At 32.5% G+C, this 12,483-nt stretch overlaps 2 protein-coding genes across 2 annotated transcripts in view; both read left to right on the top strand.

The window, feature by feature from the left end:
• The first annotated feature begins 1,355 nt into the window (after nt 1–1,355).
• Nucleotides 1,356–2,746, top strand: LOC139860169 (uncharacterized). The gene is made up of 4 exons (XM_071848942.1): nt 1,356–1,495; nt 1,622–1,713; nt 1,806–1,852; nt 1,946–2,746. The coding sequence occupies exons 1-4, from the start codon at nt 1,356–1,358 to the stop codon at nt 2,744–2,746; spliced, it is 1,080 nt and encodes a 359-aa protein (XP_071705043.1).
• Nucleotides 2,747–2,800: 54 nt separating this feature from the next.
• The window catches only part of LOC139860170 (uncharacterized), a 36,814-nt gene continuing 27,131 nt past the window's right edge, over nt 2,801–12,483 (top strand). The window contains exons 1-4 of the mRNA XM_071848943.1: nt 2,801–3,217; nt 4,125–5,186; nt 5,280–6,478; nt 7,573–7,709. Coding sequence (XP_071705044.1) covers nt 2,801–3,217; nt 4,125–5,186; nt 5,280–6,478; nt 7,573–7,709 — 2,815 coding nt within the window. The remainder of the gene's footprint in view (nt 3,218–4,124; nt 5,187–5,279; nt 6,479–7,572; nt 7,710–12,483) is intronic.

The raw sequence follows: 12,483 nt of genomic DNA on the forward strand, positions 1-12,483 counted from the left end.
GACGTTTTCTTCAAACTGATGCTCTGTTCTTGTGTTAGACCGCGTCGCGCCTTCCAAGGCCGCGGTGCACCTCCTCCCTTAAACCGTTTCCTTCGACTTTTGTTTTGATATCCTTCACATCCAACACTTATCAATGGACCAATTAAGGTTATATTTTCATGCATACAAATCTCAACGCCTTAAATGATTATCTCACTTTGTTTATTTCCATTTCCAATGTGTTTAGAGTGATGTACATACAATATCACTTACGACAAGTATCACTTAACGAAAGGCATTTTCGGAACTTTGATTGTATTTCAAACAGAGTTATGTAAAACCATGTAAGAATGGACATACCTGACGAAGTAGAATTCTATTATATGCAAGATCAGGGGTGGATGTAATGTATTGTTATTGGTTGCACTTGCAATCATTGAAAAAAGTCCATTTAGTGCAATTTTTTTGGGCCTTAACTAAATGAAACCATTGGATTATTTGAGTGCACCTTTAAGCCCATTTATCTAATTGAGTCTTTGAATAAATTGAGTCTTTAAAAAATAAATCTTTTGTACTCCTCGTATCAGACTATCGGCCAGGGGCAGATGTAATGTATTGTTATTGGTTGCACTTGCAAGCATTGAAAAAAGTCCATTTAGTGCAATTTTTTGGGCCTTAACTAAATGAAACCATTTGATTATTTGAGTGCACCTTTAAGCCCATTTATCTAATTGAGTCTTTGAATAAATTGAGTCTTAAAAAAAAAAATCTTTTGTACTCCTCGTATCAGACTATCGGCGACTAGAAAACTGAGCGTATCTTGCAAGCCAACTACGAATCTACGAACTACGGTAATTATAATCTCTCTTATCTTATAAGTTGTTATCATAAATTATGGGTATCAAAATTGTTCATTCAAGGTTCAAAGGAACACATTGTATTACCCAATTCAAGTGTTCAGTAGGTAGGTTTTGTTCAATTCAAGGTAGGTAAGTAGGTTTTGTTCAAATAATCAAATCACGTTCACAAATCAGATGTTGATCTTATTTTTAATTGACTTTGTTTATATTGACCTTGTTTAATTGGTTAATTGTTAACCTAATGTTGACCTTGTATAATTGGTTAATTGGTCGAAACATATGTTTTCTTCTAAATAACATTGTTTAATTGTTATCGTGAAAGTGAAAGCCTTTGAGGGTTTGTTTAATTAAAATACTAGATACTAGATACTCTGATGGATACATTGATGTGAAAATGTGTCCAATATTCTTTATATGTTGCTTTCTATAGCTAACAATTGGTACCCTTTTACAGATTTTAATGGAAAAATATTTTAAAAGAAAAATATCAATTCGCAACCTAGCTCTACACCTTCAATGCCCAAAAATATCGATGCAAATGATCTTCCATGGGATCCCGCCGATAGAAAACCAATTTTAGACTATAATCCTAATCAAAGAGAAGAAATAAGACGACTATATTGTCAAAGAGGACCATGTCAACCAAGCGATTATTTGTTCCCATAAAAAACAATATGCGACAAGGAAAGACGTTTTGTGTCAACTTGGTATAAATATTATCCATGGTTAGAGTATAGTGTAAAGGCAAACAAAGTTTATTGTTTGTGTTGTTATTTATTTAGAGATCAATTTGGACAACAAGCTGGAAGTGACGCATTTCTATCTTCGGGATTTGATAGTTGGGGTAAAAAGAAGAGACTTGCTATCTATGTGGGTGATATCACTAGCTTTCACCATAAGGCACTCAAAAAATGCGAAGACTTAATGAAACCAAAGCAATCTATTTTTGTTCTTTAACTCTTAAAGGTGAGATCGATAATTTATTTGCTGAACCTAATGTGAGTTTGAAACAGGTATGAAATGTTTATTAACTTATTAAGTCTATACCACTATGTATATCTCTATTTACTTTATTAGTTAAAAAAGTGCATTGAATTTTTGAATAGATAAGAGGCCAAGGTTATGATGGAGCAAGTAATATGCGAGGAGAATTTAATGGATTAAAAGCTTTGATCTTAAAAGATAATAGCTCAGCATATTATATTCATTGTTTCGCTCACCAGCTTCAGTTGGTGGTCGCGACAATAGCGAAACACCATGAGGGTGTCGGGAACTTCTTTGATATGCTAGGTGTGGTGATTAACGTTGTATGCGCTTCTTGTAAACGAAAAGATATGATTCGAGAATCTTACAAGGATAGAATACAAAAAGAAATTGGTAAGGGTGAAATTGAAACAGGAACGGGGCTACACCAAGAGCTCTCCCTTATACGAGCAGGAGATACACGATGGGGTTCTCATCACAAAACAATGTTAGGTTTGATTTCTTTGTTTCCAGAAGTTGTCCAGGTGCTGGAGTATGTGAAAAAAGATGGTGACAATCCTTTAAGCCGACGTCAAGCATCCGGTATTTTATCATATTTTAACACATTCGATTTTGTGTTGTATTTGCACTTGATGTTGCGAATTTTAGGCTTAACAAATGCGTTGTCACAATCTCTTCAAAGAAAAGATCAAAATGTTGTAGAAGCGGTTTCATTGGTGCACGGAACAAAACGTTCATTGCTAAAGTTTAGAGAAAAAGGGTTTGATGAAATATTGAAGCATGCGTATTCTTTTTGTGAACAACATACTCTTGAAAGTTTGGATATGGATGAACTTTATATTATATCAAGAAACCGAAAGACCAACTTTACCAATCGCCATTATTTCAAGGTTGATATCTTTACTACAGTGATGGATAGATAAATTCAAGAGTTTAATGATCGTTTTAGTGAGATAAGTACCGAATTGCTTTCTAATATGTCCGCTTTGAGCCCACGTGATTCGTTTTCTTTATTTGATAAACAAAAGTTGTTGAATTTGAGTAAGATGTATCCATCTGACTTTACTCATACGGAAAGGGAACTACTTGAGAGTGAACTTGATGTCTATTATGACATTATTCGACATGATGAGAAATTTACGAGTTTGAATGGGATCGCCGACCTTTCTAGATTAATGGTGGAAACTGGAAAACATATTTCATATCGTTATGTTTATCGATTGCTAAAGCTAGCTTTAGTTTTGCCTGTTGCAACTGCAACTGTTGAAAGATGTTTTTCTGCAATGAAGCTTGTGAAATCCGAATTACGAAATCGAATGGGTGATGCTTTTTTAAACGACTGTCTAATTGGTGCCATAGAAAAAGAAGTACTTCTTAATATAAAAGATGAAGCCGTAATGAAACGCTTTCAAAGGATGGAAGATCGTAGAGGACAATTGAACTAGCTAGGAGGCTACTTATTATCTTTTGTACTGAAACACTATCGGTATTATTGTTATTTTGATCCTTTCTACTCGTTTTGCGATCTGTATTTATAATTCACCCTCGGCATCTATTTTGTGGTACTAAGCTTTGTAAATTTCCTTAGTTATATTGTTAATATAATTATAGTTTCTTGTCCAGTGTTCTTGTATTATAACTCCATCTCAACATTTGTTTTGTAGTATTATATACTTTGAAAATAACCTTCTAGTTCTATTGTAATTGTAAATAAAACTATAATGTCTTGCTTAAAAAAAAATTACAACAAAAAATTATTATTTTGTGCAACCAGTGTGTATGAATCCTAGATCCGCCCCTGCTATCGGCGACTAGAAAACTGAGCATATCTTGCAAGCCAACTACGAATCTACGAACTACGGTAATTATAATCTCTCTTATCTTATAAGTTGTTATCATAAATTATGGGTATCAAAATTGTTCATTCAAGGTTCAAAGGAACACATTGTATTACCCAATTCAAGTGTTCAATAGGTAGGTTTTGTTCAATTCAAGGTAGGTAAGTAGGTTTTGTTCAAATAATCAAATCAAGTTCACAAATCAGATGTTGATCTTATTTTTAATTGACCTTGTTTATATTGACCTTGTTTAATTGGTTAATTGTTAACCTAATGTTGACCTTGTATAATTGGTTAATTGGTCGAAACATATGTTTTCTTCTAAATAACATTGTTTAATTGTTATCGTGAAAGTGAAAGCCTTTGAGGGTTCGTTTAATTAAAATACTAGATACTAGATACACTGATGGATACATTGATGTGAAAATGTGTCCCAATATTCTTTATATGTTGCTTTCTATAGCTAACAATTGGTACCCTTTTACAGATTTTAATGGAAAAATATTTTAAAAGAAAAATATCATCGGTTGATGGAGAATCTTCAAGTCAATATAATTCGCAACCTAGCTCTACACCTTCAATGCCCAAAAATATCGATGTAAATGATCTTCCATGGGATCCCGCGGATAGAAAACCAATTTTAGACTATAATCCTAATCAAAGAGAAGAAATAAGACGACTATATTGTCAAAGAGGACCATGTCAACCAAGCGGTTATTTGTTCCCACAAAAAACAATAGGCGACAAGGAAAGACGTTTTGTGTCAACTTGGTATAAAGATTATCCATGGTTAGAGTATAGTGTAAAGGCAAATAAAGTTTATTGTTTGTGTTGTTATTTATTTAGAGATCAATTTGGACAACAAGCTGGAAGTGACGCATTTCTATCTTCGGGATTTGATAGTTGGGGTAAAAAGAAGAGACTTGCTATCCATGTGGGTGATATCACTAGCTTTCACCATAAGGCACTCAAAAAATGCGAAGACTTAATGAAACCAAAGCAATCTATTGTTGTTCTTTTTCATAGGCAAAGTGAACGTGACAATGAAGAATACCGAATTCAACTAAAAGCTTCACTGGATGTTGTTAGATTCTTGATGTTTAAAACACTACCAATTCGTGGTCATGATGAGAGTGAAAACTCTATTCATAAGGGACTTTATTTGGAAACATTAAGGTTAATTGAAAACCAAAATGAGGATGTTCGCAAGGTTCTATTAAAAGCACCCAAGAATCGTAAGCTAGTGTCCCCCAAAATTCAGAAAGAAATCGCTAGTTGTTTTGCTAAAGAGATACTAAATTTCATATTTGACGAAATCGGCAAAGATGTGTTTTCCTTGTTGGTTGATAAGTCTAGTGACATATCTAAAAAAGAACAAATGGTCGCGGTTTTAAGATATGTTGATGCACGTGGACTGGTTAAGGAAAGATTTGTTGGTGTTGTTCATGTGAAAGAGACATCGTCTTTAACTCTTAAAGGTGCGATCGATAATTTATTTGCTGAACATAATGTGAGTTTGAAACAGGTATGAAATGTTTATTAACTTATTAAGTCTATACCACTATGTATATCTCTATTTACTTTATTAGTTAAAAAAGTGCATTGAATTTTTGAATAGATAAGAGGCCAAGGTTATGATGGAGCAAGTAATATGCAAGGAGAATTTAATGGATTAAAAGCTTTGATCTTAAAAGATAATAGCTCAGCATATTATATTCATTGTTTCGCTCACCAGCTTCAGTTGGTGGTCGTGGCAATAGCGAAACACCATGAGGGTGTCAGGAACTTCTTTGATATGCTAGGTGTGGTGATTAACGTTGTTTGCGCTTCTTGTAAACGAAAAGATATGATTCGAGAATCTTACAAGGATAGAATACAAAAAGAAATTGGTAAGGGTGAAATTGAAACAGGAACGGGGCTACACCAAGAGCTCTCCCTTATACGAGCAGGAGATACACGATGGGGTTCTCATCACAAAACAATGTTAGGTTTGATTTCTTTGTTTCCAGAAGTTGTCCAGGTGCTGGAGTATGTGAAAAAAGATGGTGACAATCCTTTAAGCCGACGTCAAGCATCCGGTATTTTATCATATTTTAACACATTTGATTTTGTGTTCTATTTGCACTTGATGTTGCGAATTTTAGGCTTAACAAATGCGTTGTCACAATCTCTTCAAAGAAAAGATCAAAATATTGTAGAAGCGGTTACATTGGTGCACGGAACAAAACGATCATTGCAAAAGTTTAGAGAAAAAGGGTTTGATGAAATATTGAAGCGTGCGTATTCTTTTTGTAAACAACATACTCTTGGAAGTTTGGATATGGATGAACTTTATATTATATCAAGAAACCGAAAGACCAACTTTACCAATCGCCATTATTTCAAGGTTGATATCTTTACTACTGTGATGGATAGACAAATTCAAGAGTTTAATGATCGTTTTAGTGAGATAAGTACCGAATTGCTTTCTAATATGTCCGCTTTGAGCCCACGTGATTCGTTTTCTTTGTTTGATAAACAAAAGTTGTTGAATTTGAGTAAGATGTATCCATCTGACTTTACTCATACGGAAAGGGAACTACTTGAGAGTGAACTTGACGTCTATTATGACATTATTCGACATGATGAGAAATTTACGAGTTTGAATGGGATCGCCGACCTTTCTAGATTAATGGTGGAAACTGGAAAACATATTTCATATCGTTATGTTTATCGATTGCTAAAGCTAGCTTTAGTTTTACCTGTTGCAACTGCAACTGTTGAAAGATGTTTTTTCTGCAATGAAGCTTGTGAAATCCGAATTACGAAATCGAATGGGTGATGCTTTTTTAAACGACTGTCTAATTGGTGTCATAGAAAAAGAAGTACTTCTTAATATAAAAGATGAAGCCGTAATGAAACGCTTTCAAAGGATGGAAGATCGTAGAGGACAACTGAACTAGCTAGGAGGCTACTTATTATCTTTTGTACTGAAACACTATCGGTATTATTGTTATTTTGATCCTTTCTACTCGTTTTGCGATCTGTATTTATAATTCACCCTCGGCATCTATTTTGTGGTACTAAGCTTTGTAAATTTCCTTAGTTATATTGTTAATATAATTATAGTTTCTTGTCCAGTGTTCTTGTATTATAACTTCATCTCAACATTTGTTTTGTAGTATTATATACTTTGAAAATAACCTTTTAGTTCTATTGTAATTGTAAATAAAATTATAATGTCTTACTTAAAAAAAAAAATTTACAACAACAAATTATTATTTTGTGCAACCAGTGTGTATGAATCCTAGATCCGCCCCTGTGCAAGATGGAACTAAACTATTTTTTTTTATTTTAATTCAATGAAAAAGATGGAACTAAACTATTTTTTTTATTTTAATTCAATGAAAATCTCATCTTGCCCTTGTTATAGTTTCTTTACCTGCAAATTTATATTGATCAGAGTAAATATCATTTGTAGCAAAACTGACAGTAGATTTCAATGATGCATAATAATAATAAAATGGACTGAAAAATCGAAGTGGAATAGGCTAATTCGCAGCTTGACCTGATTATGTTATCATGGATGGTCGTTTGTTTATTCAATCGTTGCTATTCTACATAGGCTAGGCAGTTGTTTTGTGATCCTGTATATTGCATGTATATATCCCCATACCTCAATAAAAATTAATAAAAATATGTTACTTGCTTAAAAAAAAACATATAGCATTAATATTTAATCACTTGTGGTTAACGCCATTCTGAGTGTTCTTGAGGTCTCAACTTCGAGTCTCACCTGAATATTTTATAATGCACTTTGCTTTGCAGTTGGTTATGGAGTCCTCTAAAGACATCGTTGTCTGAGCTTGTCTTATGACAGTATATGTAAATATGTAATATGTATGAGTAAACATATACCCTTGATATGGTAGGCATCCAAATGGGTGTGCCTGGATGTCTCGAAACAACAAAATCCAAGAATTCATCGAGTATAGCCAATATTCAAGCCACAAGTTTCAGTTGGTTTTCAAGGCGTCAAAAGAGAGTAAATTTGGAGTGACATCAATGGGTAATTAATCCAGGGTATTATATTTTGCTGCAAAATAGTCGAACTGGGATAGGCTAATTCGCAGCTTGACCTTCAGTAGTTATGTTATCGTGGATGGTCGTTTGTTTATTCAATCATTGCTATTGTCCATAGGCTAGGCCGTTGTATTGTGATCTTTTACTTATCATGTATATATATATATCTCCCCATATGTCAATAAAAATTAATAAAAAATATGTTACTTGCTTTTAAAAAATAATAAAAAAACAGATAACATTAATATTTAATCACTTGTGATTAGTGCTCTTCTAGGTGTCGGTGAAGTCTCAAGTTTGAGTCTCACTTGGCATTTTACAATGCAATTTGATTTGCAGTTGGTTATAGAGTCCTCTGAAAGCATCGCTGTCAGAGCTTGTCTTGTGGCATATGTTCAGGGGGTGTCCTCTTGAGGCATCGCTCTCCGAGCATGTCTTATTACAGTTGTTCATGGGGTGTCTCCTAAAGATGACTACACGTAGAGTTTGTCTTATGACAGTTGTTCAGTGAAACACCATTGACACGTGAAATGAATATGATCACGTGGTGCTCCGAACTCATTTGATGATCTCTCATCAGTGATTCCAATCTCATTATTAATATATATATATATATATATATATATATATATATATATATATATATATATATATATATATATATATATATATATATATATATATATATATAATCACTTGTCGACTATTTTAGTTGTGTAATAAGTTGTACATTTCGTTGGAGGTTTGGCAACACCACATGATCTTGCCAGGCTGGAAAACATAGTTATAGTTATAATTAGAATTAGATTAGATGCACACGTGCAAGGGATCATCGTTCGCATCGTGGTTGTAATTATTTTCTCAAACTCATGTCTCCGAAAAACCAACCATAAACGTGCCCTCATCTTTCTCCTCTCATTATTGCAACACACACAGACATAGACATATACATATACATATACATATATATATACATATATATATACATATATATATATATATATATATATAGTAGAGAGATCAAATGAGAACTTTTTTTGTATAAGAACCTTGAGAACTCAAAAATACACTGAAATTCGAGCAAAAAAGGGAAATTCGAGCAAAAAAAGATATTCGAGCAAAAATAGGACACGGGCGAACAATAAAAGAGCAATTCGAGCAAAAAATTGGACAAGAGCGAACAAAAAACGAGCAATTCGAACAAAAAACGTGATATTCGAACGAAAAAAGGCGGGCGAATAAATTTGTGTTCTACATTTTTGATAGACGAACAAAAAAATGTAGAACACACGGGTAGTCGAACAAAAATACTGATATTCGAACAAAAATGTGTTCTACATTTTGAAATTCGAACAAAAAAAATAAATTTTTCCTCGACTATGAATTTTTTGTTCGTCCATGTTTTTGATTTTTGCTCGAATTTCTTTTCTTTGCTCGTCCGTGCACATTTTTTGCTCGAATTACAGTATATTTGAAGTGTTTTTGGAGTTCCTAGAGTTCTCACACTAAAAAGTTCTCACTGGATCCTCTATATATATATATATATATATATATATATATATATATATATATATATATATATATATATATTGATCAGAGAAAACTAAGAGTGAGTGAAAATTCATAGAACTCACAGATTAAACTGAATCTACACACAGATTAAGTTAATCTGCACATAGATTGAGCTCAATCTGCACACAGATTGGGCTCAATTTGCACATAGATTGAGTTCAATCAGTGAATTTCATGAGTTCTCTCCTACCATTGGTTCTCTCTAGATCTTCATTGTATAAGTATAACAAAAAATTTTCGATTCACATATGAAACATCCCGAATAACCACCACTTTGGGTCCTCAATAGCGAGTAGAACCCCTAGTTGACAGCTACATGAGCGACGAGACCCATAATCGGATGAATTACACACATTGGAGTATAACAATTTTTATATATATAAAAAATTTATCTAGTTAGAGTACTGATTTCGTTTCTTCCTCAAGAAAAAACTCTCTCGATCCTATATTTATTATTCAGTATTATTTTTCAGGTTGTTTCAAATCAATTGTTCATTTCCATTCATATTCATATTCCATATTTCCATATATAGATTAAAATAAAGAAATAAAGTTCATTTATATTTATATTCTAACTATATCCTAACTATGTATGTAAGACCAAAAATTATAGTTAAAAGTAAGAGGTAAAACTGTAAAGTGTACAAATAATAAAATGTAATGATGATATTTCAAAATTGTTTTTTTTTTTTTTTAGAACAATTCATAGTCGGTGTGGTTTTGATGTTGTTTAGCTAGTTGGTTGGTTGTTGGGCTTCTAAGTGTGCGCGTAGTAGTTGTTTTGTATTGTACTCATTCTTTATTAGTTAATAATATTTGACGTAGTAACTCATTATCTAAAAAACAATTATATGAGACGGATGGAGTATACAATTAATACCGCTCTCCACTCCAGTCCACCCTCAAGGGCGAATGTAGAGGGTAATGAGTGGGGTCCTATGACCCCACTAGTGTAAAAAATATATATAATGTATTCTTTAAATTTTATTTGACACCACTAAATTTAAATATAGGACCCCATTTATTCTTAAAATTTATGGTATTTCGGAGGTAAACAACCACTAAAATAACATTCAAATATAATTAGATTTGAAAAAAAATTGGTACCCCGTTAATTTTTCATCATAGATTCGCCACTGTCGACCCTCTTGGGTCTAATTTGATTTTTGTGTCTCCCTTATTTAGACGAATTCTGCACCAGGTGAAGAACTTGACTATCAACAATCCAGATACATAAGTTTAGCAATTCTATAATTATCATGTGTATGAGTGTATGATCTTCCTTTCTACTTAAGGTATCATTACTATAGACAAATTGTTTTTGAAACCTTGTTAAGGACATCCGATTAGCTACATTTTGTGTCAGATGAACAAGATATAATTATGTAAGGGTGTTCATCGGTTCGGTTTTCGGTTTATTCAGTGTATCCGGTTCGGTGTATTCGGTTTTGAAACTTTTTGGGCAAAACCGAACCGAAAACCGAATTCGAATTCGGATTCGGTTCCGGTTCGGTTAAAACCAACAATTATGAAAAAATTCGAAACTAAGGTAGTTTAATTGTGGTGTTACTGATGTCTTAGTTATTTACAACTTAAAACAATGACGTATAATTAATAGATCAAGAATTCGATGATTTATTAATATTTACAGCTTAATTGTGACGTTTATTGCTTCCGTTATTAGGAAGATGTACATAATAATTTGAGTAACATAAATATAATATAGGTCACCTAATCATCATATGAGTGATAACCTATTTGGATAATTGGATACCAAAATATAATGACATTAAAACACGAATATACAACTTATATATATTAAAATTTTTGAATTCGGTTTTGAATTCGGTTTTCGGTTTAACCGAATTCAAAATTTTTAAAACCAATAACCGAATTCAAATTCGGTTTTACTCGATTTGAAAACCGTTTTTTATATTCGGTTTTGGTTTTTCGGTTTGGTTCTAGTTTGGTTTTCGAGTTAAACGATTTCAAAATAAATACTGACCGGTGGAACATTGTTGAGACGGGGCGGGGCACCCGCCCCAGTTGAATTTTTTTTTAATTAACACTAAAAAATTAAAAAAAAATTACTATAAAAATAAGGTTTTTTTTAGTATTCGCCCCAGCTGCAATTGAAAAATTTAATAAAATCTTAAACCCGCCCCATCTGTGATCAGGTTCAAGTATCGCCACTGGTCATATATATATATATATATATATATATATATATATATATATATATATATACTCCCTCCGTCTCATTTCAATAGTCCACAGACAAAAAACACGCAGTTTTAAGAAATTTCACTAACTTCATTTCTTCACCAATGAAATATCTTCTCTCTCCAGATCCACCAATGAAATATCTTCTTTCATTTCTATTTATAGAAGTGGAATATCAGAATGGGACAGCCCAAACTGGAATACTGCCCTATTGAAATGAGACGGAGGTAGTATGTATATATATATATATATAATAAAGTCGATAATTAAAATAAGGTTCATAAAACTTGCTTTTTATAAAGGTGTTTAATTTTTTCGTAAATGTATTCTCAAGTTTTTTAATACATAAAGGAAAAAAGGAATGTAAAGAGATTGTCATGGATATTAAAACTTAAATAAATATGTTTGAAAACATCAAGTTGGTACATATTCAACGTCCATACAACCTTGTCTTGACATGTTACAAAAATACATATCTCTAAGTACATGTAATTTTGTTTAGAGATCTATTACAACAACAACAACAACAACAAACCTAATCCCGCATATGCGAGGTATGGGGGAGGTGAGATGTAGACAATCTTTCCCCTATCCTAGAAAAAAGACAAGTCATTTCTCCACCAGAAGTGAAACACTCCCAAGAGTAGAGAAAGTCATCCCTCTCAATATTCTATGGATAAAGAGATTCCTTTCAAAAGGATCTCCGGCCTATAAGTAGGAAAATTTTTAAAAATAAAAATAAAAAATGAGACACCATGTAAAATGATAGAATTGTTATAAAAGTAATAATTGGATGATAATTTTATTATTATTATAAATATTGCATAGTATATTTTTTTGAGTATAAATAGGTGTGTTGAGTTAGAGTTTATGGTATGTATTTTTTTGGTTAACAAAAACACTCTCTCTCTCTAGATTCCAAATGCCACCAAACTCTCATTGTACATTTTTCTATAAATAAAAAA

Source organism: Rutidosis leptorrhynchoides, chromosome 7 (assembly GCF_046630445.1).
Source record: "Rutidosis leptorrhynchoides isolate AG116_Rl617_1_P2 chromosome 7, CSIRO_AGI_Rlap_v1, whole genome shotgun sequence".
Classification (NCBI taxonomy): domain Eukaryota; kingdom Viridiplantae; phylum Streptophyta; class Magnoliopsida; order Asterales; family Asteraceae; genus Rutidosis; species Rutidosis leptorrhynchoides.

Bases quoted from the DNA above. Each gene is read 5' to 3' on its own strand.
- LOC139860169 (XM_071848942.1), top strand. From the start codon at position 1,356: ATGCCCAAAAATATCGATGCAAATGATCTTCCATGGGATCCCGCCGAT. The intron at 1,714-1,805 runs GTGATATCACTA...TAACTCTTAAAG, and splicing joins GAGACTTGCTATCTATGTGG to GTGAGATCGATAATTTATTT. The intron at 1,853-1,945 runs GTATGAAATGTT...ATTTTTGAATAG, and splicing joins CTAATGTGAGTTTGAAACAG to ATAAGAGGCCAAGGTTATGA.